Raw genomic sequence first — 27,707 nt, forward strand, 5'->3', positions numbered from 1 at the left:
TATGTTGGATCCATTTGGAAAAATTGTTCCGTGAGTCTTCAACCTATTATACTTTTGCCAATTTAGTTCTAAACCTTTCAATTTTGCAAATTGAGTGCTAAACCTTTTGATACATTGCCAATGGAGTCTATCTAGTCAATTTTGAACGGAAATCACCGACGTGTACTCCGATCGTCCTACGCGGCACGACCCGCACCGACGTAAATAATTTTTAATTATATTTCAAAAAAATTTCAATCCTCCACCCGATCATATGATGCATCAAATTATGAAAACTATCCAAAAAATCTTAAACCCATTACACTTTCACCAATTCAGTCTAAAACTTTTCAATTTTGCAAATTGAGTACTAAACATTTTGATACCTTGCCAATTGAGTTTATTTAGCCAATTTTGGATGAAAATTACTAGCATGGACATCGGCCGTCCTATGTGGCACGACCCGCACCGACGTTGACAATTTTTAATTATATTTCAATAATTTTATCGAATATTTCATTAATTTTTTCTTTTCTTTTTCATTTTTTCATTTGTATTTTTTTTTCTTTTCTTAGTTTCTCTTTCTTTAGCAGCCAACAAAGTCGCTTGGATCACCGGACGCAAGCGACCCTCGTTGGCTGCTAAGAAAAGAAAAACTAAGAAAAGGAAAAATGGAAAAAGAAAAGAACAAATAATACAAATTCAATAAAATATTAAAACCTTTTTAAAAAGTTCCTACGTCGGCTCTAGTCGTGCTATAAAAAATGATTGACGTACATGTTCATGATTTCGAGCCAAAATTGGCCGGATGAACTCAATTGAAAAAAAATAAGAAAATGTTTATAACTCAATTGGCAAAATTGACCGAATTGACATTCTCTACGAAAGTGAGCTTTGAAGATCGAAGTGCAGGTGCCTTGGAAGAATCTACTCTCTCTATATCTGCTCGCTTGCTCCGGTTCCGGGTGCATGCTCCAGATTATCGATCGCTCCGTAAATTTTCGAAGCTTTTTTTTCCTATCAATCGGCATATCCGATAGTGATTTTGTGATTAATGAATATCTTTTTACAGTTATTCTCTCCCAATGTAGAGTTAGAACTAGAATTAGGTGCGCTTCTATCTTGATCCAAATATGGATCTAGAATTTACAAGGTATTTTTTGTACTTTCTTAATCTATTTGTGTTGTTATTCTCTTTGTACAGTGATAGTGCTGGATATCTTGAACCTAGGCTCGTATTGCCTTTTTGATAAAGCCGTAGTTCTTGGAGAGGGATTTCTCGGTGTGTGATTATCATTGATGATGATTCAAGATTTGGTGATCGATTGCAGGTTGTGTTTGGATGCTATGACAGATCCATCCTTGAGGAATGAACGAGTTTCTACGGTTCATACCAAGTTGATTTACTTTTCAAATTTACTTGCTTTGTGTGATTTTCATTTTATTTTAAAATGATGTATGTTTCTTTCATATGAAATGAAGATCTTTCTTTCAATAAAAAAAAATATGGCAAAATTAAAAGGTTTATGACTGAATTGACAATAGTGCAGTAAGTTCAAATTTTTTAGGACAATTATCCTGTCCAGTTTGATAGCACGGTTGCAACATGGCCAACCTCAATATTCCCGTGTTAATATTTATTTTCACTTCGACAAAAAATGTTCTTTTTAATTTGAAAAAATTATCAAAAAAATCTTAAACTTGTTGTAATTATGCAAATTTAGCCCTATTTTTTTTGTTGATTCAGTCCTAAACCTTTTGCAATTGTGCCAATTCAGTCCATCCGGCCAAGTTTGACTGACCATCCGAGACATAATATTTTAGTATTTTTTTAAATTTTTAACTTTTCTATTGTTCTGTTTTCTTTTTATTTCTTTTTTGTCCTTCTATCTTCTTCTTCTTCCTCTAGCCGACGAGGGCGACAATTGCCGTCGCTAGGCAAGGTCTCCTCGCAAGCCTAGATCTGGTGAGGTCTTAGGCGGCCTCACCCGACGAAGACGAGGTCCAAATTTGGGGTGACACGCGACCGTGGATCATGAAGACTGAGGCCTTGACTTCCTGATCCAAGGGCAGGAAGCTCTGAGTGACGAGCTATTTTTGGCTCTCGTAATGACATTAGTAACAAGCTTATCTAAGCACATGCAAAATTGTAAATTATTTTGCTATATTAACATGACCTCATCGCTTACATCGTGAGATTCTACCATGACATACTAAATACTTCGTTAGTCATTTTTCTACGTTTTTCAGACAAAAGATATGTATTATGTGTAAATATCAACTTGGTCCCGTGTATCTACATTGGTGAGATTCTAGTCCACGACTAGGATGAATGCATGACAGCAAGTACTAGAATGCATGGTGCGAGAAAGATATGATAAGATGAACAGGAGAAGGGATTCATAGTCAAACATAAAAAGGACAAGATCGCTAGCCTTTCACCAAAAAACCAAGACCACCTTTCACTCGGAATTTCTAGCCATCTATAGATGATAAAAATTCTGACAATTTGTTATAAAAGAGATCACTATCAGAAACCAGTAAGGAGCAATTACCATGATTACTGCTAAATACACAAATAAGTCTTGCTCTAGAAAGCTTATGAAAGTTAAAGAGAGATGCACAACAGCACATATCTGATCCCTCTGATGACATTCACAAGTGGGACGGACCTCATTGCATCAGCAGTTGCTCTGCACCATCTTTCACTTCTTCTTTGCTTCCTCTCCCTCAGTGGCAGATTGTCCTTGCGTTGCCGCCATAGCTATGAGTTCACCAGGAGGTGGATGGTCAAACTTACAAGTAGCTCCATACTTGCACGTCCCAGTCTTCAGATAATATGGGCACACAACAGCATCCTATCATATGCAATGTATTTTAGCCGATAAAGATCAGAGGATTCATCTAGAACCATATAGTATTTTCATAGCTACATCAGTTACGTAATTTTAAACTAGGCAAAGCCAGAACCCCTCATATCATCCAATGCACTTGATGACTCCAACAGGAAATGACTAGCATATAAGGTGTCCGTACACGGCCAACATTAGCAATGATGTCCTTAAAATGCATACCAATTAAGGCCTTACACTTGCATGCATAGGGCACGCATCTAATATGCATAGCCACTTGGACAGAAAGCACACATACTTCCACTCACACAATTAAGTTCACAACCAAATTATAGGGCTAGATTTGGGAGAGAATCTATGCTGAGACTTTAAAAGGACTCTAAAATGACCTTGTTAGTTTACAAAGTTAGTAATTCAACCACACCATAAAGGGGAAAGGTGTGAAAATAAGAGCAACTATGACAATATGAAGGCGGCACAAACTAAAGAACCCAAACCTTTTGCATGTATAAAGGGATTATTAGATAACAGAAAGCTAAATGTCCTGGATAACTACCTCAAAGGAAAAATGTAAAATTAGTTGAGAGGGAGGACAGTCCCAACAAATGCCATTGGCCTGTATTAGGAGAGAAGGTTTTTGAAAGTATTTCACATTATCAATGTGATTACCTGGCCAAAGGATGCAATACCAAGAACAAAAAAGTAACATTGAGGAAATTGGCCCTTCAACATGAGAGATAGAGGGATTTGCATTCCAAAATCAAGATGCAAAGCAAGACTCAACCAAAGTGACCAGCTGCACACAACCACTTTGGTGACACCATAAAAGGAAAGGTGCTGTTTGTTTTAAGAAAATTCTCCACGTTTCTATTTTCGTTGCCCTTCGAGACCCAGGAAACTCGATCACTAGCATTTTCCAACAATTTTCTTTCAAAACACGAAAACTTTAGTCTAAATTTAAAGCTGAAACTGTTATTCTTTTGAAAAGTACAAATTATTGTTTTCAGAGTTTTGAACTCAAGTGAGAGCATGTTATTGAGCAAAAGGGGGAAAAGGCTTCACCCTCGTAGAGCTGATGGTTCGATTTTTCAGGGAAATCTCTCAATTTGACACCAAAAATAGAAAACCCATCTCTGTTTCTCAAAATTTCTCTTCAATCTCAGTGCTTGCACGATATTGACACCATAACAGAATGTTGTGGCTACTCTAGTGCAGAAGCTATGGCCATAACCACTTGTGAGTTGATCTGGTTGAAAAATTTGCTAACGGAATTTGGTACGAACAGTGGCAACCAATCACATTGTTGAGTAATCTTCAGGCCGTAGACATATTTGCTTCAATCCATTTTTCCATGAGACAATGAAACATATAGAGGTTGATTGTCAATTTGTTCGAGAAAAATTCTATATCTCGGGAAATCGGGACTATGTTTGTTAGAACTAATGATCAGTTAACCAATGTATGCACTAAGGCTTTCAGTGGTCCTTGGATTAACTATATATGTAACAGGCTAAGCATCCATGAAATTATCCTCCAGCTTGAGGGGGAGTGTTAGGAATAGGAAATAATATCATAGACTAATTCTGTAATATCTTGTAATCTTGGGTTTCCCATTCTGTAACATGTGAATATAGTATAAATCCACGTATGTTGTCTCCATGGAAGATACAGTTTTTCTCTCCAATTCTACCTCTAATTCTCGCATTCTACAAGTGACTTGTAGGTGAATCTAAGGAGGTCACAGGAGAAAGAAAGTGCAACATGATAAATTACAAGAAAATTCTTCAAAGATGGCTAGCTGAACAACGCAATCGCTATGGTAAAATGTCGTGAGAAATTGCTAAAACTGGAAAGGCAAAGTCCAGTAATTGAGGAAGATCTGGCACATATCCCATTTTTTTCTTCGTAGAGTAATACTGGAACTAACACATCAAAGAAAAAGTACCTTTTCTACGGGAAATGAATGTCATATGATGATCCAAAGAAAAAAGAGAGAGCCCACCTTTTCATGCAGCATTTTGACAGACAAAAGGGTACAATGGCGATTTCAAAATATGGCACTACTGCACCACCAGAAGTAAAATGTGACACTTGAACTCAAAGGTCTGATGCAAAAACCATCTATTTTGGGATCCGGTGCCTTTACACATGAATAAAAGGTAGTGGAGGCGCATCTTTTTAACTTCATGTGTTAAGAAATCAGATTAGGAGAGCTACTGCAACTACCAATTTTACTGTCTCAGAATCTGAAGTATTTGCTACAGAGACTATATTACACAAGGATATGCACCAGTGAGAGAAGCACAGATATTAGCTTCTTTTTTCAGTTGACATATGCTACAAGCAAATTCAGATGGTAGATTCTATACATACCTTTCTTCTGGGTAATCCTGCGAGCGTAAGCTCAACAGTCTGTTGACTTTGATTTGCCATTGCCTGTGTAGGAGCTGACCGGTCAATAGGGTGATGATATTTGCATTGTTCCCCAAACTTACATGCACCCGTCTTCATGTAATACTGCAAGATACAAAAGTAAAAATTATAGCACCATTAATTTTTAGTGCAGGTGCACACATTTTAACTGTCTCTGAATATACAAGAAACAGACAAAAGCATGGAGGCCTAATTGCACAATTGTTTTACCATAAGCTGCCAAACATCACAGCACATGTTCATTTACGGCCAAAAAGTAGTCACCAATGCATGCATCTTTATCACTTTCTTTTCCGCCTCCTAGCCATTGCTATCATTGATAATGCAAAAAGTCTATCACACAAACCTACACTCCTCATTGCACCTTTTAAGAATAATGAAATTGAAGTCATTTTTTGGGATCTTAAATGAGAATCAATTCTTGTCCCAACAAAGGAGAAACAGTTCACCCTTGTGCAAATGAAAAGTGTTGAATTATCCTGATTTTTAGGTCTTTATTATTAGGAATAGCTGTAATTAATTAGTTAGGAAATGATTTCTTAGTATCCCAAAATTTGTGGGATTGGTCCCGTAATTTGTGGGATTTCAATAGCCATATTTTTTCAGATCTGTTTTTCCCTTAGCTTGTACGTAACATAGTTCTATAAATAGCTTTGTAATAGTTGTACACGAGGTAATGAGAAATATCACAATTCTTTTCTCTAAATTCTCATGGTATCAAAGCAATGGGCTCGGTTTTTTTTGTTTTTTTGTTTTTTTTCTGGGATAGTGTTGCAGTGCAACCTTCATTGCTGGATTATTTTTGTGCTTAACAATCTGATCACAACCGTCATTGTTGTGATCCCTTTAGCTATATTTTTCCCACTTCAACCTTGTCTCACTTTTTGCCCGAAAACCTCATTCACTTGCAGCCTTCGTTGCTTCTGTTTTGCTGTTCCTTTAAAGTACTTTCTCTGTTTATTTCCCTGTGTCTAGAAATATCCATGTATGAGACATAAACTCAAGGCGAGGAGACCAATACCAACTGTACCGGAGATCTACAAAATTTGAGGGCAACTTATAGGTTGAATGAGAAGAACTATCTCAAAGGGTCACAGTTCGTCAAGACCTACCTGAAGGGTAAAGGAAGACTCAGACACCTCCTTGGAACAGGTCCAAAACCATAAGATCCCACGTTCAATGCATGGGATGAAGCAGATTCAATGATCATGTAATGGCTATGGGATTCAATGGATCCAGCCATAAGTGATACATGTATGTTTCTCAAGACTGCAAAGGAGATTTGGGATTCTGTTCGCAAGACTTATTCAAAGGCTCGAGATGCAGCACAAGTGTATGAAATCAAGGTAAAGACAAGTGCAGCAAGACAAGGGAGCAAAACCGTGACGGACTATGCCAATTTCCTTGAAAATCTATGGCAAGAACTCGATCATTATCGAGTATTTGAGATGAAGTGCGTGGATGATGCTGCAACTCTGAAGACCTTCATTGAAAACGATCGAGTATATGATTTCCTGACTGGTCTTAATTCAGAGTTCGATCAAGTTGGGATTCAAATACTTGGAAAGGAAGAAACCCCTTCCTTGGAAGAGACAATCTCTCTAATCCAGGCAGAAGAAAGCCGAAGGGGAATAATGCTAGAGCCTCAAGCTGCGGAAGGCTCAGCATTAATAACTCATAATGCGTCAACACAAGAAAGAGGAAGAATGGATGCTTCAAAGCCTACATGGAGGGATAACCGAGACAGTAAGTGGTGTACCCACTGAAAGAAGCCAAGGCATACAAAAGAGCGTTGCTGGAAACTGAATGGCAAATCAACAACCTCAAGCCGAGAGTGGGGAAATAGAGGAGGACAGTCAAGGCCCCAAGCTCATCTAATTGAACAAACCAGCCAGCAAATCAGTAATAGTGAAGGGCAGGAGAAAAAATCCTTCAACAGTGAGGAGATGGAAAGAATTAGAGACCTTTTAGGGTCTCCTGAAAAGCCCTCTGGTGCATGTTCTTTGGCACTCTCAGGTAGTTCTCCGTTTTCTTTTGGTCTAAATGCCTCAGAAAGTCTTTCTAGTGAAGCTTGGATAATAGACTCAGGTGCTACTGATCACGACTCACACTTCATATTTTTTCAGTACCTATACCCCATGTCCAAGCAATAGAAAGATAGTGGTGGCAAACGGTTCCCTAGCCACTGTAGCAGAAATTGGTGATATCCATATTACGGCCATTCTCACTCTTAAAGGTGTCCTCCATGTGCCGAAACTATCAGCCAATCTTGTCTCCATACAAAAACTCACCAAAGACCTCAAATGGCAATTTTTTACCCTACCTACTGTGTTTTCCAGGAACAGGATTTGGAGAGGAAGATTGGACTTGCTAAGGAAAGGAATGGGTTGTAATATCTTGAGACGCCAAGGGCTTCGAAGAAAGTCATGAATAATTCATCTTTGTCATTTCTTAGTGCTTCAAACAAAGACGTCATTTGGCTTTATCATTTTCGTTTTGGTCATCCATCTTTTTGAGTCTTAAATATCATGTTTCCTCCTTTGTTTAAAGGATTAGATATAAATGAATTTTAGTGTGATATATGTGAATTTGCTAAGCACACCCGTGTATCTTTTCCTATTTACAACAAAAGAAGTTCTCATCCTTTTGATTTGATTCAGAGTGACATTTGGGGACCTTCCACAATTCCAAATATCTCGGGGGCTCGTTGGTTTGTTTCTCTAATCGATGATTGCACTAGGGTCACATGGATATTCTTACTCAAAAACAAATCCAATGTAAGTAGTATTATTCCTAATTTCCATTCCAGGGTTCAAAACCAATTTGGAGTCAAAATTAAGAGCTTTAGGTCAGATAATGCCCAAGAATACTTTAATCAGATCTTGTCAACCTATTTCGAAAAGGAAGGAATAATTAATGAATCATCTTGTGTAAGCACACCACAACAAAATGGGGTTGCTGAAAGTAAAAATGGTCATTTGCTTAACATTACTCGAGCATTGTTGTTTCATGGGAATGTCCCTAAGTCATATTGGGGGGAAGCTGTCCTTACATCTACATACATGATTAATAGATTGCCATCAAGAGTATTGGATTTCAAAACTCCCATGTCTATTCTTTCTAGCTTTTATCCTCATTTCAGGGCGACAAATAATCTCACACCTAGAGTCTTCAGTTGCACCTCATTCATACATGTTCATAATTAACAAAGGGGAAAACTAGACTCTAGAGCAATCAAGTGTGTCTTTCTTGGTTATTCCTCTACACAAAAGGGGTATAAATGTTATCATCCTCCCTATAGAAAGACCTACATATTGGCCGATGTTACATTCGTGGAAAACAAACCATACTTTCCACAGTCTTATCTTCAGGGGGAGAAATCATTAGTGGAAGATAAAGACTTTGGAGACCTTAATCTTGATTTACCTCCAGACAATCTTCCAATTCAAGCTCCCACTTCTAATCAACCTGTCCTCGATCAATCAGCTCTTGACCAGTCAATTTTTGATGCATTAGTTCCTACTACTTCAATCCTGGACTGACTCCCTACGTCCAAATCTATTCCGGAACAAGTGTCCACTCCTGCATCTACCCGTATTTATGACTCTATGAGATTTCCTCGAGTGTACTCAAGAAAGGCAGCTATTCCAGACCAAACACGGGTTCAAGATTCTCATCCGAACTCTGCAAATGACTTTCCGGTAAGTTCCGACTCTCCTTTGCATGAACAATCAATAGATATGCCAGAAAATGACTCCTACCTTCCCATTGCTGTTAGAAAAGGTACAAGAGAGTGCACAAAGCGACCTTTATATCCACTATCTCACTATGTGTCACTTGAGTCTAAACACCATTGTTGTTCCAAATACTTTATCTGAGGCATTGTCTAAAGAAGAATGGAGGAATGCAATGAGAGAAGAAATGGATGCACTAGAAAAAAACAAGATTTGGGAGATTGTCGAAAAACCAAAGGAAAAAAATATTGTGGGCTGCAAATGGGTTTTTACCTTGAAATATAAAGCTGATGGTTATCTTGAGAGATATAAAGCGGGATTGGTGGCAAAGGGTTATACTCAGGCTTATGGAGTAGACTGTCAGGAGACATTTGCTCCGGTAGCAAAGATGAACACTGTAAGAATTCTACTTTCTCTAGCTGCCCACTTTAATTGGCAACTACAACAGTATGATGTGAAAAATGCATTCTTACATAGAGACCTAGAAGAGGAGATCTGCATGAGTACTCCACCGGGCTTTGAAGGAGAGAGGACAACAAACAAAGCATATAGATTACAAAAAGCACTATATGGGCTCAAGCAATCGCCTAGAGCCTGGTTTGGGAGATTTTCTAGAGTTATGAAAGCTTCGGGTTACAAACAGAGACAAGGCGATCATACTCTCTTCATTAAGCATTCCGCAACAGGGAGTGACGGCACTTCATTGTCACAGGTGATGATGATGAGGAGAAACGGGAGCTAAAACGGTGTTTGATTAAAGAGTTTGAAATAAAAGAGCTGGGAAGACTCAAATACTTCCTTGGGATTGAAGTTTCTTACTCTAGACAAGGGATTTTTGTCTCACAACAGAAGTATGTGACCGATCTCTTGAAGGAAACTGGAAAACTTGGGTGCAAACCAGTACCTACACCTATTGAGCATAATAAAAACCTTGGGGAGGCAAAGGAAGAACCTGCTGTAGATCGAGAAATGTATCAAAGATTGGTTGGGAAATTCATCTATCTAGCTCATACTAGGCCTGATATTGCATATTCAGTGAGTGTGATTAGCCAGTTTATGCATGACCCAAGAAAATCACACTTACAAGCCATCAATCGAGTGTTGCATTACTTGAAAGGATGTCCCGGAAAAGGAGTTCTATTCAGAAGAAACCAAAAACTTGTGCTAGAAGGTTATACCGATGCTAACTATGCAAGATCCTTGGTGGATAGAAGGTCATCATCTGGTTATTGCACATTTCTTGGTGGAAATTTAGTGACTTGGAGGAGTAAAAAACAGAATGTAGTTGCAAGATCAAGTGCTGAATCAGAATTTCGAGCAATGGCCCAAGGAATATGCGAGCTACTATGGCTCAAAATCATCCTAGAAGATTTGAAAATCGAGTGGGAGGGTCCTATGAAGCTGTATTGTGACAATAAATCAGCAATCAACATTGCTCATAACCCTGTACAGCATGATAGGACGAAGCATATTGAAATTGATAGACACTTCATCAAAGAAAGGCTAGAAGAGGAGTTGATCTGCATGTCCTACATACCTTCTGGAAATCAACTCGCAGATGTGCTGACCAAAGGACTTAATGGTGGAATCTTTCATGAAATAACTTCCAAGCTGGGAAATGGAAGACATCTATTCCTCAGCTTGAGGGGGAGTTGAATTATCCTCATTTTTAGGTCTTGATTATTAGGAATAGCTGTAATTGATTAGTTAGGAAATGATTTCTTGGTATCCCATAATTTGTGGGATTGGTCCCGTAATTTGTGGGATTTCAATAGCTGTATTTTTTCAGATCTGTTTTTTCCCTTAGCTTGTACTTAACATAGTTTTATAAATAGCTTTGTAATAGTCGTACAAGAAGTCATGAGAAATATCACAATTCTTTTCTCTAAATTCTTCAAAAAGTTCAACAAAAGCTAGCAGAGAAGCGGAATAGGTCCTAAACAAACAAGAGATGTAGTTCCTCCTGAATAAAAAGAAATTGACAGATAGCTGACATTTTCTATACTCTTTAAGTAGAACAAAAGCATCCTGTAAATCTGAATCAACCTAAGCCACCAAGCAGAGAATCAATTTGGGGAAATTGCACTTCAGATGTAGAATATACCAAATAAACTCATCAAAGAAGAATATTCTCTCCATTGACAATGAACATAAATGAGGAATGGGGTCATAATAGAGGCTGTGACACAGGAACATAGGAAGGAAAAATTAAGTCTTATTGAATATACTGATCCCTAAGATAAGCTAGCATTAAAATCTTTGATAATTAAAGGATGATTATCTACATATTTATTTGCCTAATGTAAACTCACATCACATTCAATCTGCCCAGGACGCTGAGGGTAAATAGTTGGACCAACTCCCAACTGCAAAAGGGGACAAAAGATGTCATAAATGGCAATGCCAAAAAGAACAAAATAAACTGATACATGGTGAAACAAAATGGCATAAAATACATATATATCCACCAAAGCCGATTTAAATAATAGAGCAACTGTATCATTGATGATAAGAGTCGAGCTTAAAAAAACCATTATGCACATAGGAGTAGCTGACCAGCTGGACTGAAAAAAGATCCCTCAGAAGAAAATGAATCTCACGCTTACCATCAATTGCGACAATCTGGGATCAACAGCTCGATAGATAGAAGCTGCTGTGCGAGCAGCAAATTTTGGATTGCTGGGCGGTGAAGCTCCAACCATTGGAACAATGCCAACATGGAGATCAATAGCTGGACAAATACATCATTTTTAAAACTAATAACTCACTTTGGACAACGAATATTTGAAAATATTCACTTGAACTTGTACTACATGTAACAATTAACTAGTGTACCAGGCCTCTCAGGGTGGTTGTAGCGGCAAGTGGCACCATATTTGCAGCTACTTGAAAAAAAAAGACATTAATCAGAATTAGGTAAACACTTCTCATCCCTGGAGCAAGAAAGTAGAGTAGTGACCTGCCGGTTTTAAGGTAGAAAGGACAGTCCACTTCACCCTGTTAAGAGAAAAGCATAGCAAGCAACCTCAAAACATAATGAGTTATTAATAAATATAAAACAAAATCAAAGCAACCAACAGTTGTGAACAAGAGACAATCTCCAACAGTCGGCATGGTACATACAAACTAATAATCTTTCGAAAACACCCAAGCATGGAGGCCAGTACATCTCAAAAGAATGGCAGAAAGTTGGTTTAAGGATATTTTGACTCTGAGAGTAGCTGCACAACAAATTATACCCTTGATCGTGGATTTAACTAAGGGATCAAAAAGAAACCGAGTGACCCAGAATCAGTTAAAGGTTGGTTGATTTTTTGCTTTGTTAGGAGTCGATCAGTGAACAAGCAGAATAAATGGCTAAGTGCCAGTTTTCGTTTAAAACCCAATCCAACGCATTAATCATTTATTGGAAAAAAGTAAAAACAGATCAAAGGAAAAAGGAAAACACAGCAGAAATGGTGATGCACTTATTGCCATCACTAGCGATTGTTGCCACAATGCCAAGGACTGATAGTACACCAATTAATGTAGTGAAGCACTGACCACCAACAGAAACACTGTGAAGAAGAGATCACCATCTGCAATGAGAGAGAGATCTAACCAAGGTGAGTGTGTGCATGCACGCGTGCAGTGGGCGCATGAGAGAGAGAGAGAGAGAGAGAGATGCTGCCGTCAAGGTCGAAGGTGGCCAACGGCATATCCCCTCTTCCTCTCTCCAAAAAATGAAGTTGACTGTTCTGTTCAATGTTCAACAGCTGTTCCAATGTTTATTTTATTTTTTTGAGTTTTTATCCCAGGCTTCTAGCAGATTACTTCAGAATCATTTTAAAAAGTTCGAAGCAAGAAATCCCAACTGAATGGAACCAACCCAACCAGTTTCCTCATCACGGTTCAGGCCAAACTATCCATGATGGTTCATGTTTCCTGAAAACCAATGAGAACTAACCCATTGACACCCCACTCCTCAATGTCCATTCATCCTTGAAGTATAAAATGAATCTTACAGCTCGCCAGCATTCTGGTGATGAGAAATTAGAAAAGGTCATGGAGCCTTGACATTACCGGTCTTATAGGAAGTCCCTTGGTATTATGTAATGAAGCAGGAGAAAGAGAGACAAGAGGCTTGACAAGCTTTACATCTCTGACCATTCTGTCATTCTCTGCTACTGAATTCCTCGGCTCTCCAGCAGTGGTGTCTTGTATTACCTGTGTCACCTTAATATCCTTTGGGTGGTGAAATTTGCAGGTTGCCCCAAACTTGCAGTCCCCAGTCTTCAGGTAAAACTATGTACATTTTGCATGTTGCAGAAAGACCATTCAGTAAATAAAAGTAAAGAAAGCAATTATAAGAAAACTATACATGAGCAAATGAGCAACAGCGAGACATCATACTGCACATGGTGGCTCAGTCGGCCTTTCTGGTAAGGTCAAAGTATCATCTGAAGTACCCTGAGAACATTTAGTTTCTTTAATCATAGCTTTACAATAAAAGCTTAAGCCGCCAAGAGTAAACACGCATAAACCTATGGAACAATTAACGTATATTGCCAGCCTTATACAATCATCACCTACCAAAGGAGTAATTTTATCTCTCGGATGATTAAACTTGCACCTCAAAGCAAATTTACATGTTTGGGTTTTGAGGAAGTACTGCAAGAATTAAAATGTAGTAGTTATCTAGGTGCAAAAGTGTAGTTAAACGACCTTAGAATCTAACTTAGAATACAACTTACAGGACAATCTGGCTCTCCTGCTCTCAGTGGAAGGGAATCAACTGTTGTCACAAGTGGCGCCTAAACAAGATTCACATGAAAGTTTGAGAATATCCATTTCATCATACTGATATGTGAATAGGTGATAACTGCAAAATATCGCATATGTCCTCTGATTCATCCCTTCGATAATAATTTTTCATGTGTCACACATAAACTGACAAACAATTTTCTTCTTTGCAGATGTAAGAAGCATATAATGAAAACTAGTAGTTCGGATTACTTGAAGAGCATTGTCAAACTATATAAGCGCCAAGCATACAAAAAGCAACCTCCAAGGTTAGAAATTGGAAGTTTATCCAAAGGAGTGAAATAAGTTGTGCCACTTCATGGATTGCCACTCTTCAGTTAATCAAGCAAAAACGAAGAAGAATCAAGATGGAAATTCACTGACATTTTTACTAAGAAAGGGACTAACTTAGCCGAAAACTAGCAGATGCAAAATGAGCAATGTATACATAAATATTCCATCATAAGAGGTTGGGTTGAAAGATGCAAAAATCACAGGTTTGTTCGGTTAGTCTAAGTAATATCATAAAGGCTCCTCTAAGAAGAGGTGGGGACCACTACCACTGATCCAGGCCGACACCTGGAATCCAGGAGCTTTGCTCAACAAAGATCAATTGCCACAAGTATATAAGTGTCAGGCATACAAAAGCAACCTCCAAGATTAGAAATTGGAAGTTTATCTGGAGTGAACAAGTTGTGCTACTTTATGGATTGCTACTAATGAAGCAAAAAGGAAGAAGAATCAAGGGGAACTTCACTGACGTTGTTATTAAGAAAGGGGGTAACTTAGCGGAAAACTAGCAGATGCAATATGAGCAATGTATACATTTATATTCCATCATAAGAGGTTGGGTTGAAAGATGCAAAAGTTAGAGGTCCATTTCAGTTAATCTAAGTAATAGCATAAAGGCTCCTCTGCGAAGAGCTGGGGCCCACTACCAACAATCCAGGCTGACACCTTAGAATCCAGGAGCTGTACTCAATAAGATCAATTGCCACAAGTACACTATCAAGGTGATCTTGCTTTAACCACTGACGAAGCCTCAAACAATCTCACAGATGGTGCAATCATAGAACTGCGTCCACATTAATAGAATACCTCTATATTAAAATGCAACAAGAACTAGATCCTACCCTTAGAAGAAGCTCAACTAGCACTGCTTCAGACAGATGTAATGGGCCCGTTATTAAGTCACCAAAGAAAGACATTGTATACTCTACTCAATATCCAAGGATAAGTATAGAGGACCAGAGAAAGACAAAAATGCAAGATCATCATCAGGGAAAAACTGATAAAGTGGCATAGAAAGAAGACAATATAGGATCGGAGAGAAATGTTAATCAAAGCTGGGATCTGGGATCAACTTGCTGTACCACATGAGTACAAGATGGATCCATCACATAGTATGGGTATAATACGAAAAGTCATTTTCATAGACCAAGAATTTATAAAAACTTCTAGTGGGGGCTATTACAACCTACTCCAGCAAAAGCATGGTCCTACTAAGATTATACCATCAATTTGATCCCTCCACTAGTCTAAAGCACAAATCCAAGAGAACGAATAGGAAGCTGCAGGCTACTAAACTACATTACTGATTTCATCAATGATACCGCGACTAGAGACATTAAAGAGGGTAGTAAATCATCACCTCTTTCCAATCTGGGATTCCACCCTCGGGAACCCAATTAGGATGGTCAAACTTGCAGTTAAGTCCAAATTTACAAGTTCTTGTAAGCATATAATGAGCACAATCCTTCTCTCCTGGCCTCTGTGGATAAATAGGCAAATTGCTTGCACTCTCCAATCTAGGGCGCTTGGATAACAAGTTGGTAGAATACCACGCTTCACTTTGCCCAATCGCTCTTTGGGCATCCAAAAGGTTCCGATGGTAGAGCGCTATGATACATAATAGATAAGTATATAGGCGAAAGCGAAGAATATACATGTTATTTGATAATAATAATAATAAAATAGTTCTAAGAAATTAAATGATATTTTTTCCTGTACGAGTATGACAGTGAGAATAACAGCTGGGTAGCGAAAGCATGCTTGTATAAGATGGCTCCATTGTCCATAGAAGGAGTGGCATGCACTGAAGCTGCCAACTTCTTGAAAGAAAAAATGCTTTAATATCGGATATCCTTAGTAAAATTAACTTCCTCAAACTATAACAAACCGACTTCCAAGTACAAAAGAAAGAATCAGTTTGACTGAGCTCTGAACCCTGAATAGGAGAAGCATGAAGCATACACGGTGCACATGAAGCGGAGGCGCTAAAATGGTTGGGTGAATTTCATCCATATAATTTTGCCAGAAGGGCAATCAAAGCAAATCACTGGCCCTCAAAGTGAGAGAGGGAAGGATCAGTTTGTTTAAAGAGCTCGCCTGCAAAGAAGGCGAAATATCGAAGAAGCGAGCTAAACTGGACACAGAAAAGAAGCAATAGCATCGTGCAATGGAATGGATATACGTTTCAGTTGGCAATGGCAACGAGTCTGCGAATGAGTTAAGTAGAAGAAGACTCTAATCCAGGTGGATCAAAGTCATAACCTAGAGAAGACGCCAGACTAAAGAAGCACAAAGCATCAACAGCAGAGAGAAGGGAGAGGGAAGGAATTAGCAATTAGGGCAACCTAACCTTGGGAGGGGCGCTTGATGCTGGAAAGAAGCGGATTCACATCATCGAGGCGAAGGTGAGAGTGAGACCAGGAGGAGGAGCGAGCACCCAAGCCACCGGCATAGGAAGAGTAACCAACGACGTCGGTGGGAGAATAAGCGAGGGCACTGGCGCTGCTCTGAGACTGAGAGGGTCCTCCAAATGCGGATGCAAGGAAGGACGCGTCCGGGTCCGAAGCCATTTCCATACGCTTACGGAGAAGGTTGGTCGAGGTGGAGGTGGAGACGCCGGAGAGATTGATTTTGGCCGCGGGGGGGACTGTCCCGTACAGCTGATTTGCCATCGACGGTGGAGGAATGAACGCTTCTCCGCGGCAGTTGTTCATCTGATCGAGTTCGGCTTCTTTCCAATTTCTCAAGCGGGTGTTTTCTTACTGTTTTAATTAATCCAAAAACTCTCCCCGTTAATTCTGCACTGTAATCACCTCATTTGGTTACGGAGTAAAGGAGGAACTCGGCGGTAGGCTATAAAAGTTACTCGATTGCTTTTTTACAAATCAACATGTTAGAATTTAATCACTAATAACATTAAAAATATTTATAAAAAAAAAAACTTCTTCGAATGTGACGAATATATTGACAGAGCTGCTATGATTTCTTCATAAACAAAAAGTTCAAATAAAAAACTAATCAGACACATTACACAAGGAAACGTGCAATCTAATCTATACTCGACCATGTGCATATTTTGAATGAAGTTTTTCATCCTTTAGCCGAGAAAAGAAGACTATGAGCTTATCTTAATCTTACTATACTTAAAATAATAGGATGAAGATACAAGATCATGTGCATTATATATCCTTCTCAAGGAAAAACGAATGGAAAAAAAGGTCTCCATGGGGCTTGTACCTCCCCCTTGCAAGTGTCACGGACCAACGGATCTCGATCGCGGAATTAGCCCGTGCGGCGCTTGGCAAGCCACGCCAAGCCAACCTTCCCTCATATAGTTGTTCCATAGAATGCTTAGGTGAATAGCTTTCCCGTATTGGATCATATCACATCAAGCTTAGCTTAGGTATCCTTCGTATTCAGTGACGGTAGACTACATTAAGTACTACAAGCGGCTTTGGCCCGCCATGGTGTCATCAGGAGGGCATCATCGGGAGAGCGTCATCGCCTTCCAATCGGTTTGTCCACGGGAGACCAACTCCCGCCTTTAGAGCTCCCAAGGATATATTCTATCTAACCTAGAACTCCTAGTACAAACCCGTCCTAATACCACTCTCGGGGACTCAATTGTCTTTTCCCCTCTACAACGCTCACTCCCCATGATGATACCCCAAGCTCCACCCACAAGGAGACTCAAGTGCAAGAGAACTTGCCTACCTAGGACACAAAACACCTAGCACCGTGTCATTCTCCCCCGCTCAATCCGCAAAAGCTCTCGTTGCGGGTTGTTACGTTGCTTCCCTACATCCTTCCCAACCATCAATGCCACTCCATCGGGACTTACATGAATGGCGGACGCTCACCCAACAGAACAACAACAACACTCCATTGGCGGCTTCCCTCGATCAAAGCTTTTCGTGAATCTCCAGTCACTTGTACGCTTTTGACAAGTGTGGCACCCCTCGCCAACCGCACACCCCCGGCAACACCTTCTTTCACCTACTATGCTTTTCCTAACCTCAGCAAACCAATGGAGGTTCCCCCTTGATGAAATGTGGTAGCGGACCCCTCTTCAGATTCGCCGAACTAATCCAAGAACGTTATCCCATTTCGGTGAGCAATTCGGCTCCTTCCTCTGCCCCCATTGACATCCTCGAAGCTCGACGAGAGTTGCACCTTGTTCGAGTCCCTCTTGGCCTCGACGATTACACTCCGCCCTCAAAGGACCAGGAGACCACAGGATCTCCACAAATCACCCACCTACCGAAGGGATCCTGCTCTAATACCATTTGTCATAGGTCGATAGATCTTGGTTACGGAATTAGCCGGTTCGGCACTTGGCAAGCCACGCCAAGCCAGCCTTCCCTCATATAGTTGTTCCATAGAACGCTTAGGCAAATAACTTTCCCATATTGGAGCATACTACATCGAGCTAAGCTTAGGTATCCTTCGTATCGAGCGATAGTAAACTATATTAAGCACTACAACTGGTTTCGCCTTGCCATGGTCTCATCGGGAGAGCGACATCGGCTCCCGACCAATTTGTACTCGTGAGACCAACCCCGCCTTCAGAGCTTCCAAGGATATATTCTATCTAACCTAAAACTCATAGTACAAACCCCGACCCGATACCACTCCCGGGGACCTAGTTGTCTTTTCCCCTCTACAACGCTCATTCCCCATGACGATACCCCAAGCTCCACCCACAAGGAGACCCGAGTGCGGGAGAACTTGCCCACCTAGGACACGGAACACCCGGAGCGTGTCACAATCATGAATCTTTGAAGCCAAAATCCCAGCCCTAGCATTGGAGAATGGATCAGTAATGATGAGACAACTCCAGCTACAATTACAGCGGAACCGCCTTTCAATTACTTAAAATGATTGTGTCCTCTAAAGTATTGATCAATCAAGATCACGAGGGAGTGAGAGAAAAGCATCATGAAAAAGCCATTTTGGCCGTGGAAATACGGAGAAGCTTACGGCTCCTTTTGTGTTGCCATAAATTAATGATTTGGAAAACATTCGAGCGAGACAAAAGAAAGGAACGGAGAATCACTTTTATAAACAATAGTGATTTCCTCAAAGATTCCATCGTCATCGAGTTACTGCGAAAATTTGATGACTGTCCCTGGGGAAGAAATTGCTAGAGAAAAGTACCAAATGCATAAATTGCTAATCTATCATCGTTTAAGTTGGTAAGATTTTGGACCAAAAAAAAAAAAAAAGTTGGTAAGATTATTGTCATTAATGCAGAAACATCTATTAATGTACATCAGTTAACAAAATAAATTGAATAACGATACAGAAAGCGTTTCAAATTTCTTCCGCCAGCTATAAGAGCCTACAATTAATTTAGCCAAAAAAGGAAAAAAAAAAAAACTGCACTTAATATCACATTGGAAAGTACAGTTGCTCAAAGGAAGTGAAACCATGTTCCTTCGCTTGATCAGTGACACACTGACACACAGACACACACAGACGTATAATTCACGCGGCTAAAACCTCAAGTTGAACCTTCCTACAAAATGTATCGAATACATGCTTTATCCAAAATAACCTGAGAATACAATTACCGATGAAAAATAAGATACTGTCGAAAATTCGAAAAAAGAAGAAGCAAAAGTTGTATACACATCAAGAGATTGTCAAATTCCAAAAGCGCGAGCAATTTTTTATGACATGAGGTGAATTGTCATCCAACGTTTAGTAGGACAATGCGGCTTGTTAAAAAAAAAAAAAAAAAACAAAAACTTGGCCAACAAAATTTACAAGAAACACAAACTACAAAGTACAAACGTAGACTCCTTACCACTACAGCAATAGTAATTAAAGGATTGGAAATAGAAGTCAAACCACATCTTTCACTTGAATAATTAATGAACACGCTGCCACTAATCTCTGACATATAACCAAAAGAAGTTTAAGAAGCACTAATAGACGAATCATACCAATTAAAGGTAAATGAAGTCTAGGAGATTGTGCCAAAACCTAACAATTATCTGATAATTGGAATGAAAATGGGTATTTCGAAATAAGCTCGATGAGAAAGAAAAAATGGAACGTAATAAAGCCAGGCTAGTGGTATTATTTTGGTCTCAGGAAGAATGTGTTGATTATGATGAAGCTTATTCTCCCGTGACTAGATTAGAAGAAATTAAATTATTACTTAGCTATGTCTGTTGATACGACTTCATATTATATTAAATGGACGATAGAAATGTTCTTTTAACGAATATACCAAAGAAAAAACACTTTCACCATCCAGTCAAGTTAAGGGGATCATTGACTAAATTATTTTCATTTATTATTTTACATCAATGAACTCTTTCAAATAGTTTCGGATATACTTAAACTAAAAGAACTCGAAACGTAAAAAAATAAGTGTACAATTTTTCTGTCTTGGCCAAGGGCATTTTCGTTCCAAATTAAGTGATGAAATGACAAATGTGCATTTAATTTAGACTATCAGGAGAGAGAGGAAACCTTGGGAGTGTGTTGGAGAGAGGGGGCATTGTGCTCTCTTGTTTTTCTTATTTTTCTTTGTTTTATCATAAGAATATTTAAATTAGTGATTGAGTTCTTCTCATCAACATCGCAACAACCTCTTTCTTACTCTGCTCGTCTTGGGACTTCCCTCTGTGACAAAACCCCTCACTTTTCTCTCACATTGTAGAATGGCAAAAGCTCTACAATTCATCGAGGATAAACACACAATGCCAATGCCGTGCAACAGACGGCCGAGATCCTTAGCCGGAATGTAGAGACGGAGGACCTGAGAAGGTTCAATCTCAACGGCACCACCGACCGTGATACCTTCAAATCTCTTCTGGTGCTCTATGCTCTCGCCTCTTCTCTCTCTACCTCCCCCCCTCTTCCCGTTTCCACTTCTTAGCTCTCTTCCCACAGGGCTCGAACACACTGATTACAATAATTCTTATTTTCCTTTCCTTACTGAGCCTACTCATTATAAAATTTCTGAATCCATCCCATTTCAATTTACACTCAGTCCTGTACAAGGACTAAAGCAAGATGATGTTTTTCCTCTTTTTTTCTTTTTCTTGAAGAGAGTTACTTAGAGGTGGTCAAAGGCTTCAAGCCAACCATTTAAGACCCAAAATTGTCACTCTAATGACTAGAATCACAAGAAGAAAAGGAAGATAGTGCATAGAAACCTCCCCGACAATGAGCTTTTTGTGAGAGAGACGCGGGTCTCTGGTGGGATTTGGAAACCTAGAAACAATGTGAATTACTCCTCCGGTGCAACAATCGAAATTTAATCCATTGACCTTGACGTACGAAATCCACATATCGTGAATATTACATGAAGATTGAGTTGACTAAATGAAAATTTCACAGATAACTATAAGGCTAGAAGAAGAATTCCACAAAGATCAACAATTTTTTTTCTTTCCAGCGGTATTCTTAAGGTCTAGCGACCCTATTTTGAGTTGCCAGAGGCCCAATCGGCCAGTGTTGCCTTAGGTAATGTTAGCAATTAGGAGGATAATTTTGTCTGTCAATCTTACAGGAAACAATTTTAGGAGTGCCATGGCCACTACAAATGTTGAGAAACCAAGCAATTCTCTAGGCAAAATATGTGCCTAATAAGCAGCCACAGCCATGGTCAATATCATGGCACCAAAATAAAATGATAATGAATCAGATTAGGCTCCAAGGAAAGTGAAAAAGAAAATGTTGTAGGCTATTTTTTGATAAGTTAAATTTCAAATTATGTGGATCATCAAATAAAATTATTTTTATCTTTATTTTACATTAATGAACACAAGGTACTTATTTAAACGAACAAAAATATTTTGTTGTATCGAGACTAATACCAATTCAACTCATTTCATGAAAAAAATCTTTTAAGTAGCTTTGGATATACTTAAACTACAAGAGCTCAAAACTTAAAAAAATAACTTTAAAAATGTACGTACATTTTAAGTGTAATATAAGGAGAGAGAGGGAAACTAGAGAGAGTGAATGTTGGAGAGGGGTGGCGTTGTGCGTTCTTATTTTTCTTATTCTCTTTGTTTTTTTTTTTCAGTAAGAATATTCAAATGAGTGATTGAGTTCCTCACATCAACATCACAATGCCCTCTCAACATTTGCAAGTTGCCCAAGGTAATGTTAGCAATTAGGAGGAGGATTTTGCGTGTAAAACTTAGAGGGAGCTATTTCAGCAGTGCCTTGGCCACTGCAAATGTCGAGTAACCAAGCAATTCTTTAAGCAGAATACGTACCTAATAAACAGCAGCAAGCATGGTCAATATCATTCCACCAAAATAAATTGATAATGAATTAGATTAGGCTCTGAGGAAAGTGAAAAAAAAATATTATAGGCTATTCTTCGTAAGTTAATTTTAAATTATGTGGATCATTGAATAAAATTATTTTCATTTGTATTTTACATCGATGAATTATTTTAAATAGTTTCAGATATCCTTAAACTAAAAGAACTAGAAACATAAAAAAATAAGTGAAAAATGTACGTGTATTTTACGTGCAATTTTTGGGCTTTGGAAAATGGCATTTTCGTTCCAAATTAAGTGATGAAATGACAATTGCGTATCAAATTTTGACTATAAGGAGGGGGGGAACTAGAGAGAGTGTGTGTTGGAGAGGGGTCTCGTCGTGCTCTCTTGTTTTTCTTATTTTTATCTATTTTATCAGTAAGAATATTCAAATGAGTGATTGAGTTATTCCCATCAACATCACAATATACTCTTTCTCACTCGCTCGTCTTGGCAATTCTCTCTCCAACAAAACCCCTCACTTTTCTCTCATATTAGGGTTTAGGGTTTGGGATTTGGAGTTTCGGATTTATGGTTTAGGGTTTAGGGTTTAGGTCAAAATTGGTTGGATGGACTAAATTGACACAAATACAAAATGTTTATGGTTAGTTTTTTCGATTGCCAGTTTGGGACTTTGTCTATAAATATTTTTATAGATTTTCCATGTTCATTGGTTGCACCTTATAATATATAATTTCTTAAATTGGTAAGGTGGTTTATTGTGTAGGTTGATTGCGGAAAGAAATGTTGCGGTAATTGCCATTCGGAAGACTGTAATGAGCTCCACTTAAGGCTGTAATTTTGGAATGTGATGAGCTCCACTTAAGGCTGTAATTTTGGAATGTGATGAGCTCCACTTAATGCAACCTCTCCAACATACGTATGTTTGCACTACTCTTGTCAAAAGTCATATTGTGTCTTGATTATGACAACAACTTTCTTGATCCTGCTTGGAGGGTTTAGCGTCCACATCACATTTGTTAGTTAAACCTTTGAAATGCAAACTTTTTCTTTGATAATTCATATTATTGTTTGTTTAGTAGGTAAATAATTATAATCTTTTACATCGCATGATGTTATAAGTGTGTCCGATGAACCAATTCCTATTTCTATGCCTACCTTAGAGAGAAGAACTTAATTTGTAAAATTCAACACAATTTGAAGAACTATCCTTGGGTCACCTTTTTCCTAAATGGACATGTTATCCTCTGACGACGGCCGGAGGAGAGCTTTCACACATTACTCTTTTTGATTCGTGACTTATAAACATAATCAACACGCAGGTTTAAATTTAGCTAATTCTATATGTAGGTGACTTGTAACCTACCAATCACTGTTTTAGCCAAGGATGAAAGAAAGTATGAATCTTCCTGAGAAGATCACAATACCCCTCATTAAGCATTTTACAATTTGATTCGTGCATTACTATTTTTTTCTTGACATCTTGTGTGTCCTCTGTTTATCAAGATATATAAGATGGGTAACATGTGTTACTGCATTCAAGTTGATCTGTCCCACGAAGCTTTCAAGGAGGGATTTGGCAAGTTCGATAAAGTACTTCAACCCGGGTGCCACTTTCTTCCTTATAATCTTGGACATAAGCTATTTGGTAATCTCTCATTTCGATGCAACGGTTGAATGTGAAATGCGAGATGAAAACCAATGTTTATTCAATCCCGTGAATTAGCCTTGCAGAGATTATCTGTTTTCAATGCGCAAACTTCCATCAACATTTATATTTCATTCTAGAGTTGTTTAGGGTTTATAATTTAGGGTTTTTAGGACTTAGGGTTTAGGGTTTAGGGCGATTTAGGATTTAGAATTTTAGGGTTTAGGTCGCTTTCCTTTCCGTGGTGGTTAGGCCTAGTAGCATGGTTGCTTCCTTTGGTTGTTTCTCGAGGGTAAGGTATATAGGGTTTAGGGTTGAGGTCTTAGACCTTCGAGCTTAGGGTATATAGTATATAGGGTTTGTCAAGCAACTCGTTTGTGTGTGGACTTTGAAATTAGAGACACACATACACACACATTCATTTTTTGTTTTTTGTTTTTTTTTTTTGTTTTTGTGTTGGTGTGTGTTGGAATTACGATTTGTGTATGGGAAGCCATCCAGTCCACGTGAAATGTAAGAATTTATGGAAGGTAAAGTTTGGTTCGGGACAACCTTTTTGATGATATATTGTTCTTCATATGGTAATGATCAACCATTGACAAGCGCTTCTATTTCTTGCATGATGGCTTGATTTGATGTGTGACATCTTGAATTCCAACCCACTTACGAAACTATGAATGAATGAAATATCTCATTGATGTATTTCAGTCTAATCTTACTCGGAGTTGATCCCTCTCGAGCAGACTAACCAAATGGGAATGACTAGCTAGGAAAATCAAGTACGTGGATCTAAGAACTTGATCCTGAATTGACTCTTTTGCCATGAAAATTATCGAGGGAATATTACGGACCAATATAGGCCAATCTTAGAATGATTAAGGAACGATTTGGATAATACCCTACGCTTGGATCACGGGTGATTCCATTTGACCTCATATGGGTTCCGAACGTCCCTAAATTATTTTCTAACGATCGTGTCCATCGGGACTAGTGATTGACCCTTGCAATTGAATGATAACCAAAGTCGCCATGGCTCGAGAAATTCTTAAACGTGATATTAATCACGGGTCGATACGCGTAACTCCTAAAAGCCGCCCGTTAGTTTGAGATACGCTGAAATTTTTATTGATCGAGATTGATCGCGAATCGAGTTTCGGAATTTGACGTTGGACCTTTAGGGGTTTCAATAATTAAATTTTGGATATTTCCTCATCCAGTGTACAATTCCTTCGCGGTTCGCCCCAAAGAGGTTTAGGAAAAATAAATTTGGACTGAAAATGGGAAAAGACCCATTTGCCCTTGAAGAATACCCAATTTTTCACTTGGACTGAAGGGTATTTTGGTCATTTCTCCCATTGGCCGAGATTGACTAGTCTTTGTGGGGAGGAAAATTATTTTTTTGCCCTTCTTGACCTTGAAAACCCTAAAAATATCTAGCTCAATTATTATCCTAACCTTATACTAATAAATTTTGGCCTTCTTCTCAAAAAATTCAAGAAAACACTCTCTCTCTAGCTCACTCTCTCCCCTTGGCCAAGATTCCCTCTCTCTCCCACCTCCATTGCCGAAAATTCTTCAAGCTGCCACCGGTGTCGTCTTGAACAGCCGGAGCTCTATTCTCCACCGTGAACCGCCTAGAATTGCCGGAGTAGCTTGAGTTTTGGCCGACCAAGAGGAGTTGCCGGAGCCGCCGGTTTGGGGTCAAAACTTCTCCCGTTTTCTCACCGGAAAACTTGCTAAAATAGTGATAAGTTGGTCTCTAACCTTAGATTAGGTATCTAGGTTGCTAATAGACTATAGATTGAGTGATTTTGGTGAAAAATGGGTTAGTTTTGTGCTAGTTCATGGAGTTGGCCGAAAATGCAAGTGAAGGGAGGAGAGAGAAATGTGTTCTTGCATGAATAGTGAAAATGCATGATTGGTTTTGGATGGCTAGGATTTGATTTAGCTTATCTTGCTTTAATCCAACGGCCTAGGATGAATCTTGTTGAGGAAGCTTGATCGGACGGCCAAGATTATTTCCTACTTAGTGAAGATTAATCGAGTGGTGGAAAATAATCGCACCTGATGATATTTTAATCGGATGGTTCAGATTAATTGCTACGTTACTATAGTTTATTTCTATGGTACGTATTAATTGTTCGTTAGTGGAATTCTGCTCATACGGTAATTATTGATTGCTACATTAGTATAATTTCGATCGTGTGGCGTAGATTAATTTTTGTAGCGACAAAAATTAATCGTGTGGCCTGATTGGCCATTGGTCTATTGTGACCTTATCGGGTGATCCCGATTTATTAATTCCCTAACGTGAGTGAATCACGTGGTACCGATAGAATATTTCTTCGGTATAATTAAATCGAGCGGTCTCGATTTTGTGGAAAGAAAAAATTGGAAAGATCGTGTGGACCCGATCTTTTATTGGAGAAAGTTGGGAAGATCGTGTGGTCTCGATCCGCTAATTAGGAGGATTAGCGGGATCGTGAAATGAGGATTGATCGATCGGAAGGATATATGTGATCGTGTGGTATCGGATGAGCGATCGAGGAATTTATTGGGATTAGATGGTCTCAATGTGGAATTATTGAGAGGAAGTGTGGAATTTTAGTCTGAGGCGTTACGACGCGGGCTCTATTATCATTATTTTACCCCGAGGCATTATGACGCGGGGTACGTATTTTATGAGACCATATTATAGCACGAGACGTTATGACGCATGCTCTGTTATTATTTTATCCTGAGGCATTAAACGCGGGGTTGTGCTTATTATTTTATCCTGAGGCGTTAAACGCGGGATATTAACCTGATGCGTTATTATGCAGGTTACAACAACCTGAGGCGTTATTATGCGGGTCTGTCCGGTTATAATATAGTCTGATGCTTTAAACGCGGGCTCCGGACTAATGTGGAATTTTATATGATAGCCTGATGCGTTAAACGCGGGTTACGGATCAACGTGGAATATTTATAATAGCCTGAGGCGTTATTACGCGGGTCTGTCCATTTATAATATAGCCTGATGCGTTAAACGCGAACCCCGTACCAACGTGGAATTTTATTCGATAGCCCGAGGTGTGGAATGCGGGCTTTGGAGCAACGTGGAATATTTTTATTCCAGTCTGAAACGTGAAATATTGATATTGGGGCAACGTGGAATATTTGTGAAGGTGTGGCAATTTTTGGAGAAAGAATAGAATATTCGGGAATTTACTTGTGGAATTTTTGATTGTCGGATGATTTGTTGGAAATTGCTCGCCGAGGACGTACCTGGAGGCACTAGAGCCCTAACCTAGGGTTATGAGTTTTCTTACTGAGATTTTATCTCACCCCGTCGTGGGCTCTCATTTTTCAAACACTCCGCCTCAACAATGAATGATCCGCCCGGGAGATTCGGTATTCCCCAAGGTCATGGTACTAGGAGAAGATGGGGAGGTTGTAGAGCCATCGGATGCGGAACATCCACGTGAGCTCGACGAGGATGAGTTAGAGGCGAGAGATGATATAGTACCGGATAACGAGGACGAGGTCTAGGGTAGTTGACCTCTTGAGCTTTTGTAGAGTACTTTCTTTTGGAAGCATAGCGGGTTTCGACCACGTAATCTTTTATTATAGGTAGTCACGGGCTTGTACGGTGGCCTACGAAGCCCTATGTTTGAAGGTTGTAACAATTATGTATATATGTACATAAGTTTGTTTTACCGTCCCAAGTCATTCTGATGTTAATTGGTTTCTG

At 39.1% G+C, this 27,707-nt stretch overlaps 1 protein-coding gene across 1 annotated transcript; it reads right to left on the reverse strand.

Annotated features, from left to right (window-relative positions):
* Window positions 1-2,415: 2,415 nt before the first annotated feature.
* Window positions 2,416-16,827, reverse strand: LOC115743811 (zinc finger CCCH domain-containing protein 8). Its single transcript, XM_030678823.2, has 12 exons — window positions 16,422-16,827; window positions 15,432-15,679; window positions 13,732-13,791; window positions 13,571-13,648; window positions 13,391-13,447; window positions 13,061-13,282; window positions 11,958-11,995; window positions 11,834-11,880; window positions 11,605-11,729; window positions 11,311-11,364; window positions 5,205-5,348; window positions 2,416-2,837 (listed from the first exon to the last, which is right to left on the reverse strand). Exons 1-12 carry the CDS (start codon window positions 16,783-16,785, stop codon window positions 2,685-2,687), a joined length of 1,590 nt encoding a protein of 529 aa, XP_030534683.1. The 5' UTR covers window positions 16,786-16,827; the 3' UTR covers window positions 2,416-2,684.
* Window positions 16,828-27,707: the final 10,880 nt, after the last annotated feature.

The sequence above is a fragment of the Rhodamnia argentea genome, chromosome 2 (genome assembly GCF_020921035.1).
Source record: "Rhodamnia argentea isolate NSW1041297 chromosome 2, ASM2092103v1, whole genome shotgun sequence".
In the NCBI taxonomy this organism is placed as follows: Eukaryota; Viridiplantae; Streptophyta; class Magnoliopsida; order Myrtales; family Myrtaceae; genus Rhodamnia; species Rhodamnia argentea.